The sequence below is a fragment of the Solea senegalensis genome, linkage group LG2 (assembly GCF_019176455.1).
Source record: "Solea senegalensis isolate Sse05_10M linkage group LG2, IFAPA_SoseM_1, whole genome shotgun sequence".
In the NCBI taxonomy this organism is placed as follows: Eukaryota; Metazoa; Chordata; class Actinopteri; order Pleuronectiformes; family Soleidae; genus Solea; species Solea senegalensis.
Window position 1 is genome coordinate 24,688,403 of NC_058022.1, and position 19,598 is coordinate 24,708,000.

The window sequence follows — 19,598 nt, forward strand, 5'->3', positions numbered from 1 at the left end:
CTAGAAATGTGGTGCATGAAAATCTATCTATCGGTCTCAACTGGAGTTCATGTAGACACAAGTGAAAGTATATAACTGTAATAGTTGTTAGTTTTGTATGCAATCACTACTACTACTACTACTCATAATAATCAGAATAAACATAATTGTGATCGTTAAAAACAGAGTTAGACTTTCACGGTTTTTTGAAGCGGAACGTTTAACGGAAACAAGAGTGCGTCGGACTGCTTTCAGCGCTGCACGCAACATGGCAGACAGTTGTGGCTTTTACTTTTAGTTGCAACCAAACTAAGCTTATTAATGAACTCAATTCATCATAAAATGTCTAGAACAGCGGGATTGCGGTGAGTCATGAAGTAAAGTAGCTTTTCGAGCAACTGTCGTCCATTTTAGACACGTATTATCCGTGTTACGCTGATGTTTTTGCGACCAGGCGAACGGGGTTAACAGTAAAAATCTCATGTACAATTACAGCTGCAGCCGAGTGGTTTGGATGGGGGCTCTCTTAGCTAAAAATAACGGTGCATCTCTGTCTGTTCCTGTAGGCAGTTCTGAAACCAGCAGGGGAATGTTTTGTCTCCGCCTACGATTGTGGCTTCAGCCTGCCTCACAGGTTTGGGCTGCTTCTCGGCAGAACGTCCATAAACTGGCATCTCTTCAGAAAGCCACAATGATGCCTCCAAGGAAACTCCAAGGCATATTGTACCCCTTCACTGATCTGGAGGCTTACCTGGACAGGTATTATAGTTTGTGTCTATATCACTGTACGTCTCCTGCATTAAAACCCATCACTAGTTTTAATAGCCTATAGCTACCTGCTTCATTCCCACATTCCCATTTAACATTAATTGTGTGGTCTTTTCATTGACTTCCAGACTCTTTTAGGATACATTTCAAAATACTTTAACTCACTTAGAAAGCACTGATTACAGCCGTGTCCTCCTTACGCCTCTCAAAACAAATAGGGCGCTTAGGTCTACAATATTTTAAAACTGAATTTTATAGTGATACAATTAATAAGTGATAGACATTATACTTCTGTTGTGTATCTTCTTACGAGTGTTTTTATGTACATGCACATATATGTGTGTTTTCATGCATGGATTTTTTTACACAGATTTTATATGTTTAATTTTCCACTTGGATAACACTATTATAAGTATATTATTATTAGTGGTATTCATTTTTAAACCTTTTTGTGCATCTAGTTATTCCCCATATCTTTTGTCAGTTTTAATATTAAGGCTAGTGTTGGACTGCTTCTAATTTTACATACAGGATACAAGATTATTTTTATTTTTATTTTTTGAGGTCTGTGGACACGACGCATTTCCAGCTCTTTCATCCCAGTGTGGAGGACATGGTCCAATCTGAAAAGCTGTTCTCCTCTTCACCTTCTCATAAGATTGATTACTACATCTCTGCAGAGAGGATGGACCATGTACCTGTGCTGCAACAGCCAGAGGTCAGTGAACAGATCAGTTTATCTTATGTTACAAATACTGTGATAATGTTCAAAGGTTAATTAAATTGAAATGCACATGTATATGTGTTTCCATCCACTGCAATAAAGTTAATATTGGGAGTTCACTGAGATAAGTGCCGTAAGTAATGTGTCACCACAGAAGGTTGACAAGACTTGATAATGTAAATAAAAAGCAGGGAAATGCGGGAGTAGGAAGGGCATTTCACATTTTCTTATGTCATCAATAGAGCGTAAGATATAAATTCTTATTCTTAATTTAGAGGAATAATTTTTTATAGGCTATATTCAATTATTTTCCATTTGTTCCTGCAATTAAGTGGGTTGAACAAATTGGAATTCTATGTGCATTGTATAAGATTTCTTATTGATTTCCTTATTGATTTTCAACAGCAGACTTGCTCTTACAGGAAAGCGTGACTTATAGTTTAAAATATGAAATCAAAGCAAATGAACCAAGAGAAAGTGCTCAGAGAGCACAAACCTCCACCAAGTCTGCTCAATTTACCACAGCATCAGTACACTGAACACCACCAATTACCTTTCTACGACCTACCCCAGATAATGCCATCCAAATTAGTCCTTTACTTTTTGAATTATGCTGCTCACAGACAGACAAACGCTGCCAAAAACAGAACCCCCTTGTCAGAGGTGATAAGGGAATGTGTCTGTGCCAGTGTTAAGCATATAGAGGTTGTTTACATTGCCCTTTCTACATCCCAAAATGCAGACGCAGTGTCTGTGAAAAATGTAGTGTAAAGTCTTTTTACCCTCCTGGAGCCACATCAATAATTGAGTGTGAGCTGACACCCGATAATAAATGAGCAGATTTATGGTTGTACAGTGTGGGGTGTTCACTGGAGGGAACCATTGTGTTGATAGGACGACGGGGTCTCTTTGGCATGCCGACATAGTCACCATTCTGTCCCTCTGCTCCATCACACGATGATGAATTTGTAGCTTATTGGCAGCACCAACCGCCATCCATCTGTCTTGTGTCAGAGAGATGGATGAGACCGGACGTGGCCATCGTCGGCACTGCAGCGGAAAAACCACAGCTGCCAATTGCAGCGGCCCCTGACAGTCAGAGTATGTGTGCTGCTTAAAATCTTATTATTATTATTGTTATGGTTATAATAACCATAATAATAATAATAACAATGATGATGATAATAAACAAATTATATGTGATTCATAAACAGGATTTTAAAAGATAGTTAAAACCTCTTCTCTGAAGCTAACGCTGTCCAATGCCTGATTCTGAGAAATGCCAAGAAGTGGGCTCTGGCGTTTATAAATGGGGGAGGAGACTCGGATATCAAGAGGGTGACAAGGGCTTGTATCAGTGAGCCGATATGATATCGGTAATGGTCTGATATTGGTCAAAATCCGTGGATCGGATATCGGATAGATTAAAAAAAAAAAGAAAAATTCAAATCCGATACAGTACAAAAATCCTGTATATTGCAGGCAGACTTTAAAAAGGTAAATAAAAATCAGCAAGAGAACAGTGGCCCCCTCCATGTCTGAAGCCACAGCTATCTGCCAGAAAACAGTGGATTTATCTGACCAAGCAGCTGCCCCAATTGATGATTTAAGTATCTGCAGGACCTGTTTACAAATGAAGGGAGGATGGAGTGGAGTAGTTGAAGGACAGGTGGATCAATGCTACATTAGCGGTGAAGCGGGCAGTGTACCAGAGTGTTGTGGTGTAGAGAGAGCGCTAAACTGGAAGGCAAAGTTTTTCATTTTCAGATTTATCTATGTTCTTACTTGGAATGAGCGTGATTATTCAATTATTTGCTTGAATATAAAATATCAGATCAGTTACATTGACTCTTTTGTAATATGCTAAAAACATGTAAAACAAATCTTTTATCAATGATTGGAATTACATAATGTATATACAGTTGCAAGAAAATGTATGTGAACTCTGAGAATTTATCTGGATTTCTGCATAAATTGGTCATAAAATGGGATCTGATCTTCATCTGAGTCACAACAATAGACAAACACAGTCTTTTTAAACAAATAAATGTCACAAACAATGATATGTTTTCATGTTTTTATTGAACACACAATGTAAACGTTCACAGTGCTCAGTGGAAAAGTATGTGAACCCTTAGTGAACCCCAATGTAAACCCAATGTTTACATTGTGTGTTCAATAAATGAAAACATGAAAACATATAATTGTTTGTGAAGTATATGTTTAATAAGACAGTGTTTGTCCCATTTTATGACCAATTTATGCAGAAATCCAGATAATTCCCAAGGGTACACATCCTTTTTCTTGCAACTGTAAATTGTTTTACTCCAATCACTGCCAGTTTATGGTGCATTTTTTTTGTGGTGGCAGTGGCAGCAACATTTCATTTTCATGTGTGTTTGCAGAAGTGATGACATTTTACGAGATTTCTTGAATGCAACTTAAAGCTCAACACACTGTCGAGCCCACATACGGTGCATCCGGAAAGTATTCACAGCGCTTCACTTTTTCCACATTTTGTTATGTTACAGCGTTATTCCAAAATGGATTCAATTCATTTTTTCCTCAAAATTCTTTTGACAGTATTTTACAGCCTTTGCCATGAAGCTCAAAGGCACACACCTGTCTATATAAGGTCCCACAGTTGACAGTGCATGTCAGAGCACAAACCAAGGAGGAAAGGAATTGTCTGTTGACCTCCGAGACAGGATTGTCTCGGGCGGGAAGGTTACAGAAACATTTCTACTGCTTTGAAGGTCCCATAGAGCACAGTGGCCTCCATCATCCGTCAGTGGAAGACGTTCGGAACCACCTGGACTCTTCCTAGAGCTGGCCGGCCATCTAAACTGAGTGATCGGGGGAGAAGGGCCTTGGTCAGGGAGCTGATCAAGAACCCGATGGTCACTCTGTCAGAGCTTCAAAGTTCCTCTGTGGAGAGAGGAGAACCTTCCAGAAGGACAACCATCTCAGGTCTACATGGTGGAGTAGTGGCCGGACGGAAGCCACTCCTTGGTAAAAGACACATGGCAGCCTGTCTGGAGTTTGGAGGAAAATCTGCTCCAGAGCGCCCTTGACCTCAGACTGGGGCGACGGTTCATCTTTTAGCAGGACAACGACCCTAAGCACGCAGCCAAGATATCAGGAGTGGCTTCAGGACAACTGTGAATGTCCTTGAGTGGCCCAGCCAGAGCCCAGACTTGAACTTCTCTGGAGAGATCTGAAAATGGCTGTGCACCGACGCTTCCCATCCAACCTGATGGAGCTTGAGAGGTGCTGCAAACAGGAATGGGCAAAACTGCCCAAAGATAGGTGTGCCAAGCTTGTGGCATCATATTCAAGGTGCATCAACAAAGTATTGAGCAAAGGCTGTGAATACTTATGTACATGTGTACATGTGATTTCTCAGTTTTTTTTTAACAAATTTTAATAAATAAAACGTTGTCATTATGGGGTGTTGTGTGTAGAAGTATTTGAACAATAACATTGAATATTCTAATAGCATTTTGGTACAAATGCCCATCCCAAGTTCTTACCATCACCAAAGGTCAGGAGCTGTGGATGATGACGGATTCATGTGGTAAAAAAATTACTTTCTTTTCAGGGTGTCTGGTTGACAATGAGCAGCACACAGTAGAGTAATTAAACAGTGTTGTAATTTAGTCTGTAAACACCTTAGCTTCCCACAGGAAGAGCTGGAAAGTGTTGGCAATGTAGCGGACATCTGGAGCACATTCCTAAGCCTCCTAAATGATGGATATGAAGATATTCTGGCACTGTACCGTCTTTGTAAATTGAATACCAGCACAATATTACAGAATACAGCAATGTTGTGTGAAATCATTTGTGTGTATTTCCAGGTTTGCTTTATTGGCAGAAGCAATGTGGGGAAGTCATCTCTCATCAGAGCTCTGTTTGCCCTGACTCCTGAGGTTGAAGTCAGAGTCTCTAAAACTCCAGTGAGTACCCGTAACCCACAGTGAGTGAGCAAAAACATGGAGACATTGTACCTTCAAAGCAAAAAATGGAATCAGAATCATAAAAATTACAGGAATATTTCTTTTAGAATATCTTTTTTTAAAAATTGTATTAGTAGTATTAGCTTTTCTCCCATTATTTTAAATGCATTTAATGGTCATCATTACCCAGGGTGTACGTAGGCCTTGAGTCAAGGTTTATGCAAATTAATTAATTAAATTATTATTTATGTATTATTTTATATTGACATTGAAGTATGGGTTTTTGCTTTTTACCAGCACCTCTTACTTCTGTGCAGTGTTCAAAGTTTCTTCTTGTTTTTCCACATTATTCAGTATCTTGTTTGCTTGTTAGCTATTAAACATTAATATTTATATTCAAATTGTTGCAGCAAATGAATCAGTCTGTTTTTTTTTTTTTGTTTTTTTTTTAAGAAGACCTGTAAGCCAAGTCTCCTCGTGTTTCTCCATTATGCATTTTCTTCTCAGGGTCACACAAAGAAGATGAACTTCTTCAGAGTGGGCAAAGCTTTCACCGTGGTGGACATGCCAGGCTACGGACACAGAGCACCGAAAGACTTTGTGGATATGGTGGAGCCGTACCTTTACACCAGGAAGAAGTGAGATATTGTCTTTGGAAAGCAACATTTCACAGCAATGTGTGTTTACAGAGTCACACAGTGCAGTCCCGGGACAAACAGAGAAGATAAATAGTCTTCAAACGTGCATGATTGATGTCTGAGAGGCCAAAGCACAGCTGTCACTGACCATCTGTCTTGTTATGAATACAGAAAGTTTCCCGTCATGCGAGTCAGACATAAACTATGCTGCAGGAGTTGTTAAAGACCATGAAGGAACTTCCTCAGCCCCTGAGAGGTGAACAGGCCAAAAACAATAGTTTGATGGATCATCGTGTTAACATATTAATGGCTATAGTTTTCACCATCAGTTGAAAATTGTTACGAGGCTGCAAAGACAAACTAATCGCTAATTTTGTCATATATGACCAAAAATGTGTTCTTCCCAGGATGAGCGGGTTTGTTCCATCTGTCAATGGATTTTAACATCTTGAAAACATCAGATCAAATCTTCAGCTAATTGTTCTTTGGAGAAAATGACCTCCTGTTTGAAGTCTGAACGGTGACTTCCTTTACTGGAAAAGTTATCCAAATGTAATGCTAGGGTCTAGCCTGGCTAACAACAGACTGCATTCTGAGTCTGGAAAGGGTGTGGTCACATCCCACTTCCACGAGGCATGACCAACAGATGTAGATGAGAAGGCCTCTGTATGCAATTGCATAGACCTATAACAAATCAGACCAATGATCTGGATGACGTTTGCAAAGTGACTGAAAATGTGTCAACAAACATGCTTTTTGTAGTTTTGTAGGAGCGAGTAGCAATCTAGTAACGGTGTCTAATGACTGTTTCCCAGGGAATCTCCGTGGATCCAGTAACTTAGAATGGAAGCAACGGCCAACTCGAAAGAAATCTGTTCTTTAGTGGCCATGTTTGATGTATACAAAAGCTAGATGTCGCTTCACTGACGTCACCATGGAAAGCCCGCCTGTTAATGCGCCAGTGGAAAAAAAAGTTTTTGCGAAATCAAATCCCTTGTAGACTGGGCTGAGTTCACCCAGGTCAATGCTACACATACTGCAACTGAATAGAAAAGAATAGAATAGCCTTCATTTGTCATTATGCAGGTAAAACACAACAAAATTGGGGAGGCGTCGCCGTAATGTAATGTTGTCCTCCATGTCGTGATGTTAGGACATCAGTGACGACTGTGAAATCCCAATGCTGATTGCTTATAGTGGCAGCGCTTCACACAATTCGTGCCTTGACTAAATATGTCATTTGGCTACAGATTTGAATCAATTTCAGTGTGAACTCATAGTACCTGTTGTGCTTGTGTTTGTCTTTCCTGGGCCACCGTACACTGTTTTTCCGTCAGTTTTTGCAAAACAATCAATCTGACGTAATTTAATTGTTATCAGCAAGACGAAACCAATTACATTTTGCAAAGATACTACAATGGCTTATGGAGTTATGTTGAAAATGTAAACGATAGAATGTGTCCCTGACTGTATCACTGTACAAAAGCTTGTTCATCAGTTTTTTTTACGTCCCTGCAGCACCTGAAGGCAACACGATATCAGGTGATTAATGGGTGTGAGAGGTGCTGCACCAGAGCACAGTGCCATGATGTGCGACTGTTCACAGTGTTCACCTCTATTAAATCACTGGCTAATGACAAACCAGCTGCTTCAGTGACCTCACACAACACTACACAGTTGTTTAAACTGGACATGACAGTTGATAACAGTCGTTATTGCACTTGTATATTCAAACAGGGACATTAGAGGTCATTTGTCTCTTACAGTTGAACTAAACACGATAACGAATATGTATCCTGCTTTTGGTTTAATGTCCCAGTGAAGATCTGGGTTGACAAACGTCTGTGGTCCCTCCCTTCCCCACTCCTGGCCAAGCCGTGGAGCCATGTCCATGCCAACCACCCACTGAGAACACACGTCTTTGTTAGCGAGCATGCTGACATCTCCAATGGCAAGCGAACCAGCAACAGACATTGTTCGTAAAAAAAATAAAAAATACAGCAATAGCAAATATCAAGAAAATGCACATACACATAAAATGCATAGATACATAGGCGGTCGTTATCTTGAAAGGTTGGTTTTCAGCTAACAGACAGTAGTGGGAGTGGAGACAGCCCCAATCTCCCTGTTAAGATAGTTATTTATCCATCACAGTGACTCCGAAGCTGTTAAATTATGGCAAAATCCTGCACAGTTCTGCTTTAAGCTGATCTCTCTGACAGAACCTTTGTTATCTTACAGTCTCGTGAGGACATTCCTGTTGGTTGATGGCAGTGTTGGTCTTCAGAAGGCTGACCTCATAGCTCTGGAGATGTGTGAGGACATCAAACATCCATATGTGGTGAGAGACTCCCACGTTTTCTTTTATACAAAGTGATTTCCGCTTTGTCGCAGCCACATACAGTACCACCCTGAAGTTGCCTCCAAGGATTTAAGATGAATGTGATGCCACGTGTGTCTTATTAGTTTCACCTGAGTTTGGTTAGCCTTACCTCCCTAGTGTTTTCGCTTTATCGCTTTGTCTCAATAGTCTGCATCCTCAAGCGTATAGTCTGCAATCCTCACACGACACAAACTTACTAAGTCATTCAACTCATTCTTTATGTTATATAAACAGGCTTTAGTTCTGCAGAATCTACATTTGTGGATTATGAATTTGCAAGAAGAAGCAGCTTGACCACATTTATTTGACCTGGTCAAACCTGTGTTTGTTCGACTACTAAAAAGAATCACCAAACATACTAATATTAGTTCTACAACTGTGAAAATGAAATGTATTTTAGATTTTATATCAGACTTAAATTTAAATATATCTAATGATGTTTGGGCTTATTAAGTGTTAAAGCAGCATGATTCAGGACTTTGAACTGTGGAGAGCAGCATTTATCCCCGCAGTGTACAGCCTGCCTGAATTTATTAGGAGAAGAATAAGGGGAACTGGTGTGCATCCGACAAGGCCACTGTCATGTCAGCCGACCTTGGAATAAGTCATTTGTTTTAAAATGGTCAAATTCTGCTCAAACACAAATAATAAGGCTTAAAATTAAAGAAGTGTTTTTTAAGGGATATGTTGTTGAAAGTCAGATGACAAATAAAAGTCTCTACAGTGACACTGACAGTGAGTCACAGCTCACAGTACGAACATCGACTGTGACTCACTCACTCAATCGTCTACCACTTTATCCTCCACATTTGGGTCACGGGGGGAGAATGGTGCCAATCCCAGCTGGTAGAGCGAAGGGTGGGGTACACTCTGGACAGGTCACTCACATATCACTTAAATAAAATTGTATTTCTTTTTTAGAAAATTGTTTGTACTATTCAAAACCAATAATACAAAATAAGACAAATGGAAAAAAAAGAATCGACTTAAACCAGCGTAATGCAGTACTCTTAATTGGCCAGGTGGTGTCAGTCTTGCTAACTCAACACAGTCCACTTCCACAAACAGTTCAGTGAATCAGTACTGTGGAGTAAAATGAGGATTTGCAAACAAACCTGTCTGTCTGTTGTCTTTGCCTTGATCGCTGAATTATTTAGTCTTGTCGAGAATAAGTCCAAGTGCAGTCTAATGGAACTTGTGTGATGTGCCAAACATTTATTTACTGTACAGATGTTGGTGACCAAGATTGACAAGTGTGGACACGGAACACTGCTGACAAACTTGATGAATCTTCAGGATGTGGTTAAAACGCAGACCAGCAGCTGCTTCCCGCAGCCATTTCTGCTCAGGTCATTGGTTCATGGAGAGATGTTGATAGTTTATTATTGATTTTGTCAATAAATTCAGGAACAAAGGGCTGAAATTGTGGATACATAGGATTGTTGTTTTTTTCTTCTTTCTTAACTTAAATGTAAAAGACTAAAATGAGCCAATTACAGAAGAGCTGTCACTGACAGCTTCCCGTTTTTACCTGTTACCTGAATGCCCATTTTTATGTCGTTTAATTTTCTAGCAACATGATCACATTGTTTAAATATTAACATAAATATTTCAAAGTCGACTTTATTAATCAGTGCAATGCAATTGCTCTTTATTAGTCTTAACATCCTTAAAGTAGAGAGTGAGCAGTGTATAAAGCAACACAAACTTCAGGAAATAAAATATAAAAAATTGAGTATTCTTGTTTCATAAATAAATTAGTAATCACTTTGTCTCTTGTATTTCAGCTCCCTCCAGTTTCGGGGAATCCACCTCCTGAGATGCTTCATTTGTCATCTCACAGGCAGCATCAGGTTAACGAACACTTGTCACACATGAGCAGAGGTCAGCTCAGTGTCACTGAATCAACTCTGATTCCTTCTCTGGTCAAAATTTGACTGCACTTTTAATGTATTTTATTACTCAGTGTGTTTAATAATGGCTGATGTGAAGGTGGAGGTAGTAAACAACTCTACTTGTCTGCATACGGCAACGTAAGTGATGCTTTTATTTTGAAATAAAATGTAAAATCCACTCTTGTTGGTTTGGCTGGTCGTTCTTTTATCTTCTAAAAGTCGTTTGAACATTAGTGTACATTCCTCCCTCCAGAATAGACAGATGACACCTAAGCATTACATCTAGTCTTCTACAGTAGGAAGATTTGTTCCTAATGTTTGCTGAAATTTGGTAGCAGATTCCCAGAAAATGAAAAACTAGTCTACTAAATATATGTTTTTATGACCCATTCATCATTAAAAGTGAAGTTCTGACTCACTTCCCCATTCATTTAGATGGAAGCGTCTGAACCTGTATTCTCACATTTGTTCTTGTGAACAATACGTCTCAGGAATTTGGGTACAACAAATAGATAATAAATATAGGTAACCAAAGGTCAATGTCATAATGCTGAAACATATTTTTCCTTTTTCTTCAAATCTTTAGATTTTCTTTTTATTAAAAAATAAACAAAAAAAAAACAGTCCAATTTGATGACAGTGAAGTATCAGGTTTCATAAAAATGATACAATAAATCTGTACCACAATTATAAAAATACCAAATCAGTCAGTCAGATATTTTTATTTACCTAAATCAAACACAGTTCATCCCCTTTGATTTTAAAATCATTAGAACATTAAGCATGTAAGTAAAAGATATCAGTTTAATCCATGACATTATACCTATATTTACTATTAATCATTTATTTCCTATTTTTGTTTTTTCTTCAATCATAAACCATGTTTAATGAATTTAAATTTCAATGTTTAAATATCACACACATTTTTGACATGCATTAATATCCGAATAATTCTCACACCTGGATTACGCAACAATAATTGCATCAATAAATGCATTCATTTATAGAAATGAAGTGCATTGGTTAAATAGGATATAAGCATTAGTTATGCACACTATATTAAATGTAACAAAATGAATGCTATGTTGTTATGTCTACATTACTTTGCTTTTTCCTCGATTACAATGTATTAATAGGATTATGCTGTTTTTTTTATTATTATTATTGACTGACCAGCTGTTCTACAAATAATAAAGTAGGTAACATGTGTCAAACACATTTCAGACCCTTAACAAAAGGTCACTGCTCACTCTCATGCACCAAAGTCCATAGAGAAAATCAGTGTTTTTAGTTCACAATGACACAGGAGCTGCTGTTCAACTGCTGCCTCGTTTGTTAAGTTTGTGTCACTGAGGTAAATCTGAATGAAGAATTCATTGGAAAATGCTGTTGAACAGTGAGATAAAGCAGAAAAGTAGAAGAAAATATAACCTTTAGTTTGTGTAGATTTATTACATAAACATATTTTTCACTGGTGTTTGTGCTGGCAGCCATGTTTTCACTTAGTGCCTATCTGCATAACTACACATTATTTAAAAAAAACAAACCATGAACTATCCTTTAATGTATAATTTAGGTGAGATTTTACTGGTCAATATTTTAATTTGAAGAACTATTTTACACTCTTTCACAGCATGAGTGGGCATGTCCTGTGTGTCCCCACCTCTCTTCATGGTGCATTCAGGGTCCCTCTGAAAGTGAAACAAACATTACAATGAAATGCACGCAGGCACACTCAGATGCTTGTGTGAACAAGGTGAGTCATGACTCACACCTGAATGTTACTTCTACTTACTTGCTGCAAAGCATGGTGGGAGCCTGTGTGTCTCCATGGTTACACTCCTGCTGCTCTCAACTGCTTCTCTGCAGGTTATAAAAGTTGGGATTTTCCACAGGTGAGAATATCATCAACTCATGTTTATAAAATATACAAACATATCATAAAGTATGAATTACCATGTGTTAGTGGAGCTGTCTCTCCTCTCCTCTGTCATCATTCAGCCTGGTCCCCCATGTTTGTTTACAATCTGAGGTCCTGAAAAACAAAACAAACATTTGAAATGAACAAATGTCTATTAGTACCAACCAGTTGCGAGCAAGTAATTTGATTGGACGAGAGGCATTCTATGCGAGGATGATTACTGACGGGGGCCCAAGAGGGTCTTTAAACCCAAGCCTCTGTGCTGCTATCCTGATATTTTTGCTACTACATTACTCTTTGTGATATTTAAATTTTTAATGGGGCCAGTTTGTTATTTACCTCTTATATCTAAAAGTGGCTACTCACCAAAATAACACTGGTTATTGTGTGATGCCTACATAGTGCCCCTTAGGCTATGTTATGAATGTGTCATGCGTCATGAACACATGATATATAACCTAAACCAACTGTGTGTTGTCTTGCAGATCTAAAAGTTCATACAGTTAGTGAGTGCAGGAAACGATGGAGCAGTGAATTCAGTGAAAGACAGATTAAACTGCTAACGCTCAACATTCTTACAAACCTCCAAAAAAAGTCTCAACAAACACTTGTTTTTACTCTGGTTGCACAATTAACATACAGATGAATGTGCATGTGTCAAAGAAGTGGACATAGCCTATGAAGCATGCAGGATAAGCTCATTGTTTGTGTTGCTAGGCAACAGTCAATTTGTTCGGGTTATGTAAATATTTATTACTTTGGTGGAGACACATAACTGGTTAAATAAAAAAATAACAAAACTTGGACCTGAGTCACTGATTTCTGATCTCACCTAAAGGAAACACGACACAACCAAAACAACACCTGATCAACGTGAAACCTTAATTTCAGGTTGACCAACTCTGAGCTGTCAAACTATGAGTTTTAGTTCAGCATTAGTTCAATCAACTCTGAGTATATTCACTCTGAGTTAAGCATGTGGGTTGGGAATGAAAAAAGCCATCATCCATGGAGATCTGATACGATGATTCACCATGGCAACGGTTAAACAAAGAGCACAGCCTCCATTTAAATCTAGTTGAGCAGAAACATTAACGCATGCCAATGACCACGACATTTATCTTCAAAAACAGGAGTGAAGAGAGGAGTCAATAAATGAACACTATCACAATTTATACAGTGTAATCCACTCATTCATCATTTAACAGACTTTAATTTTCTTTAATGGATGATAAAATTCTGCAGTCCTACCATTATGTTACATTTGATATTTATTCAGTTGCAACCTGACGGGGACAAATGCATGAGACACAAACTGAAGATGAGAATATGGATCAAACTGATAAAACATAGTTTACTTATGGACCTATAATAATAAAGTCCAACTTATGTGTCAATGTTTAAACTGACTCACTTTTTTCACTCTATTTTACATTAAAACATTTTGCTCAACACTATTTTGTGACTATATTTTGACGTGTAAATATAAATGCAGTCACTGAAATGCTGTTAAACATTAAGACTTCGTCTACAGCCACATTCAAAGAGTCGCTTCTAAACTACATTGACATTAAAGTTTTTCCAGCTGCATCAGAAATATTCACATCAGCTATAATCTCCATCATGATGTGATCTATGATAGGAACATTCAACAGTCTATAGTACCAGAGAGTGTCTACAGTGATTATTAGCCTACAGTAACACAGTAAAACAATCTGACAGGCTTACCCACAAGTCAGGGGGGCTATTTACCCATAGTTGTGACAGTGGTTGATGAGTGTAAAGCACACCTCGTCTCTGGGGCCCACTGCTGCTCCGAGATCCCCTGCAGTTTAGCCTGGGGTAATAAAGTACCCAGTTACCATGTGTGGCCACGAGGAGGCACTGCAGGAGTCTTGGTGGTGAAGAGGCTGTGTACTGGCATCGGAGAAGACTGACAACCTCGTCTCCTCTTTCCAGCCCTGATAGAGGGAGGAGCCAGCAGCAGTAGCTTTATGCAAAGTGTTGCAGCAAGCAGCAGCAACTACAAGCACTACACTACTACACTATGAGCCTCACACGCACACCCTGTGTGTACACACACACACAACGCGCAATAGCACACGTCGCAAAAGGTTACTGCACGTGACATCATGTCACGGCACGTCATAAAATGCTACAAAGGTGCATATCGCGTTATAGCACGTCGCAAAGCATAACATCCGACATCCGGACAGCAGAAAGCCTCCACATCTTCTCTTACGTCTCTACCTCAACTAATACAATGACAAAAAAAAAAGCACTTTATAGTTTGGCTTACTTGAAGCACTTACTTACTCCTAGCGCTAGTTTGTACCCAAATGTTGGAATGCACTTATTGTAAGTCGCTTTGGATAGAAGCGTCTGCTAAATGACATGTAATGTAATGTAATGTAATGTAATAACAGTGCTACATGTTGTGACATATAGCACATCACAAAACATTACTATATTACACAGCATGTCACTGCACGTCACAAAATGCTACGCAGCTACATATTGTGACATAGCACATCACAAAGCATTGCAGTGCTACATATAGCAATATAGCACTACTAGAGGTACTTAATGACACAATAAAACATGTCACAAAACATTATGGGACCACCTACATCACATCATGATAAAGCATAACACAAAACAAAACTCGATTTAAATTTTCATGATAAAGTACGTGAAAAAATATAACATCGCAAAACTTTTTTTTTCTGGGGGTTTCACAAGACAGAAAGATCATAATTTATCAATAAAAGACAAAAGTGTCAAGGATACTGGTGGAGCGTTTCCTGTGAGGTCTTGGAGGTCCATCAGGTCTCTTGGGAACTGGCTTTGTTCTCTGACTGTTCCTCTCTCTAAGAAGAGCCTGCATGTTCTTCACCCACTTTGGTTCTGGACCAGTGCAGAACTGTCGAGGCCTGGAGACTGCAGCACCTTTCTGAGGAAGAGAAGAAGGAAAAGGAGGAGGAGCAGAAGGAAGAGAAAGACGGGGTAGAGGAGGAGGAAGAGGTGAAGGTGGAGGAGCAGGAAGAGGAGAAGGAGGGAGAGGAGAAAGGAGAGGAGGAAGAGAGGAAATACGAGAGAGAAATGACAGAGGTGAGAGAGGAGGAGAAAGTGGAAGAGAAAGAAGGGAGATGGGAGAAAGAGGAGGAGAAGGCGAAGGAGAAGCAGGGGGAGAAAGAGAACGAGGTGGTAAAGGAGGACGAAGAGGTGAAAAATGTGAGAGAGGAGAACGAGGTGGAGGAGCAGAAACAGGAGGAGAAGGGGGCAGATGAGGAAGAAGAGAATTAGGTGAAAAAAAAGGAGCAGAAAGAGGAGGAGAAGGGGGCAGATGAGGAAGAGAGGAAATATGAGAGAGAGAAGACAGAGGTGAGAGAGATGGAGAAAATGGAACAGAAATAAGGGAGATGGGAGAAAGAGGAGGAGAAGGAGAAGCAGGGGGAGGAAGAAAAAGGAGAGGTAGAGGAGGACAGAGAGGTGAAAAATAAGACGGAGGAGAAAGAGGTGAAGGAGCAGAAAGAGGAGGAGAAGGGGGGAGACGAGTTGTAGGAGGAGGAAGAGAAGAAAGAGGTGAGAGAGGAGGAGGAGAAAGTGGTGGAGAAAGAAGGGAGATGGGAGAAAGAGAAAGAGGAGGGCACATTGTGCAAAGATTGACGCGAGGTTTTGACCGCGGCTGTCGTCTGATGATGATCTTGGTTGGATCATCACAGTCGACCAGAGACCAGGAGGAAGAACCAGAAGAACAGAAGAAACAGGAGCAGGAGGGAGAGAGAGAGGATGGTCCAGAGAGGGAAGAGCTGGGGAAGGAGCAATGAGATGAGGAGGAGGAAGAGGAAGAGGAAGAGGGAGCGGTTAGGGTGGAGCAAGGAGGTGTGCAAGGTGTGCATGACCTGGATAGAGAGCCTGATGAGGAGCTGCTGGAGGTGGATGGTACCCTCCGGAGAAGCAGCCTTGGCATGGCAGCATCGCTGGGGTTCTGGAGGTGGAAAGATCTCCAGGTGTACGACTTAAAAACAGAAACATCACTTTTAAACATCTGCTACTGTCACACGAACACACCATCAACTGTTTTACACTCATTGCTTTTTGAAGAAAAAAAATGGCATTACCATCATCACAAGTCTATTGCATTTGGTGACAAATTAGAGCTTAAACAAACAAATCCATTTATTCATTTATACAAAAAGTATGACAATAAATGTAACTGTTGCTACAGCATGTTGTGTTGTAGGTCAACTGATCAAATATTAGGTCTTGAATCACAGACTGCATGTTACTATTTTAAGTAATTCATGATTGGGTCAAAATTAAAACAGCTTCAATAAATATGCTTGTGATGATGTCCATTGTCTTTAAAAAGTCATGACCTACAGTACATATTAGAATCATCAGCCAACATCTGTATCATCACCAGTCAAATGACTATTAACAGCAGCTCTCTTTAAATCTGCACTTTATATATTGTATTTACTGTGTAACCGTTAACATTTCAGAGTGAGGACTGCAGCCCTCTGGTGGATCTATGTAGTATTAAAAACTGTATTTTTTATTGATTCAATTCATTATTTTCCTATATTAAAATATATCTAGTAAAATATGACAACACTTTATTATTCAAATTTTAATTATATAACTTCATTCATTACCACAATACAGGGTTTGTCAGGTATGGCACAACATTACAATCACATTTTTTACCGTTACATTGACATCGCAAATATGACTTTATGAATATTATTCATTGATTATTGGGATAAATTATTTCATTGCTATGGCATCTGGTGTGGTATATTTGATCATGTATAAATCTGGTTTTGCAGCATTTGTAAGGGGCTTCAGAGGCTCAGATATAGATCATATTGCTACCATGTTGTTGATCTAATGTTGTCTTTTGATTAATTTTGTATATTCATTTATTTTGTAACATTCTTTATGGTAATGTCGAAACGAACTGTAGTATTTTGGGTATGCAGCGCTTATTGGAAGACTGACTGAATAATAACAGAACACTAAATTAGGAACAGTATTAAAAACATTAAAACAAACACTTAATACTATATGTTAAGTGTTCATAATTATTAAAATACATAATAATTCACACGGAATGGAGAAAATAATAAACAATCTGCTCGATGATTGAAAACAAACCACTGTTGCTAGTGTTTCATATGGAGGCTAACAAGGCTAATTAAAATGTCAAAACTAGTCAATGCTAATTATTCTGTTTCAAACCTGGCGGAAACTGAGTATTTAAGTCATTATGAGTCTTTAAACTGTCAAGTTTTATGAACATGTCTGTTAAACATTATGACAATGACCATCTAACGTCTAATTGAGCAAACTCCGCGTTCATATTAGCATATCAATGCTAACACTCAACAAAACATGAACAAAATAAAAAAATAGATAATAAATCTTACATCTGCCATGCTGGAACTGCTTCACTTTGTGTGGGTGAGTATTCAGTCGATGTCCGAAGTGAATATTCCTAAGTTGAGCTGTAGTTTTTCCACAGAAACAGCAAAATTGCAGGGAGTCAGGTTTTGAGTTAGTGATGCCAACAGTCGTTAAACAACTCTGCGGACTAAAAGTCAGAGTGAGCGTTAGCGACGATGACGTCACATTGATTATTTTTAAATGTATTATTTTTTGTACAATTGTTCAGTCAGTATTTTCTCTGAATTCATGTTAAATCGTCTCAGTAAACGTCAGCTGCCCCCCATACTCAACACATTGTGCCATTTCAAAATATTTCAAATCATTCTCCATCTGTGTAACAAATATTATTTCCCATAAAGATACAATAAACAGCATGACTCAGCTAAAATGCTGTTTTTATTTATATTTTTATATTACGTACATAGTGAAGTATATAGGAGTTTTTTATTGTATTGTATTTAACATTTTGCTGTCAGTCTGATGTCCAATCCACATATCATGGTATCACATTTGTGAATCACATTGATATTTGCATCATGAGATGATAAATGTCACTGTGTTTGCTGGTGACGTGTTGAACTACTTATTTTATTTTTTATTTTAAAGGCCATGATGACATTAAAAAATAAAATGCATTTAAGGTTGAGTCTGTTTTTTTTATTTATTTTATTATTATTTGTTCAAATAAAGCTTATTTAACAGTTGATAACATCCCCGTAGCACCCGAAGGCAACACGATACAAGGTGATTAACGAGCACAGTGCCATGATGTGCTGCTGTTAACAGTTTTGACCTCTATTAAATCACTGGCTAATGACAACCAGCTGCTTCAGTGACCTCACACAACACTACACACATCAGACTGGTGCTGTATTCTGTTGTTGGACATGACAGATTATAGTGTCAGTCCTGAGTATCTACAACTCCTTCAACGTATCTCTAAAAGCGCTACAGTGTAAATACTGTTGTGTCCCATGTTTACGGTGTGCAGATACAGTTAATAACAGCGGTTGTGGGACATTAGAGGCCGTTGTCTCTTACAGTGACTTTAAACAGTGACAGTGACAGTGACTTTTGGTTTAATGTCCCAGCGAAGATCTGTGTTGACAAACGTCTGTTTCTAACATTTGTTTGTAACACATTTAAATGCCCTTTATTTAACATGAGAGGCATTCATGTCTCAAAAGAAACTTTTTCATTCCTGCGTGCAGGTTCATATTGCAATATTATCTGGTATTGGGATATAGCCTAAAAATATCCAGATATAATTTAGAAGCTGTATTACCCAGCCCTAGGCTACTTTGAATTTTCCTTACTAGAAAATCCTTACTAATTGTTCAAAATGTGGAAAGTGTAATTTAAAAAAAAACTACGTAGTGCAGTACCCTTAACTGGCCAGTGGTTGTCAGTCTAGTCCTTTTTTTATTTTTCTATCTCAACACTTCCACAGACAACTGAGGAATAAATCAGAGCATAATGAGGATTGTAAACAATATGTTCTCCATAAACAATATTACTAACAGTTTATAAAAAAAATAAAATAAATAAACTTCAGGGAATTTGATCTTATTCTGAGTATTTTGTTTCATAAATAAATCTCTTTTATTTTTTAACTGCTCCCTCCAGTTTTGTGGAATCTACCTCCTGAGATGCTTCATTTGTCATCTCACAGTCAGGTTAACAAACACTTGTCACACATGAGCAGAGGTCAGCACAGTGTAACGGACTCAACTGTGACTCATCTGGTCAAGATTTGACTGCACTCAAAGTGCAAAGTAATAATTTGAAATTCTTCAAAGTAATAACAATAACAATACAGATTATTCTTATATTTTTATTTTGTTCACCTGCTGCTCAGGTGATGCTGTAAAACTACAAAA

General features: G+C 38.6%; 1 protein-coding gene and 1 long non-coding RNA gene across 2 annotated transcripts; one reads left to right on the top strand and one right to left on the bottom strand.

Annotated features, from left to right (window-relative positions):
• The first annotated feature begins 232 nt into the window (after positions 1-232).
• gtpbp8 (GTP binding protein 8 (putative)) lies at positions 233-10,521 on the top strand. The gene is made up of 8 exons (XM_044019946.1): positions 233-344; positions 546-738; positions 1,312-1,465; positions 5,329-5,427; positions 5,935-6,065; positions 8,307-8,406; positions 9,679-9,797; positions 10,236-10,521. Exons 2-8 carry the CDS (start codon positions 569-571, stop codon positions 10,324-10,326), a joined length of 864 nt encoding a protein of 287 aa, XP_043875881.1. The 5' UTR covers positions 233-344; positions 546-568; the 3' UTR covers positions 10,327-10,521.
• A 1,303-nt stretch (positions 10,522-11,824) lies between these two features.
• LOC122786117 lies at positions 11,825-12,324 on the bottom strand. Its single transcript, XR_006362401.1, has 3 exons — positions 12,300-12,324; positions 12,139-12,206; positions 11,825-12,034 (listed from the first exon to the last, which is right to left on the bottom strand). It is a non-coding gene; the product is annotated as an uncharacterized LOC122786117 (long non-coding RNA).
• Between the last annotated feature and the right edge of the window lie 7,274 nt (positions 12,325-19,598).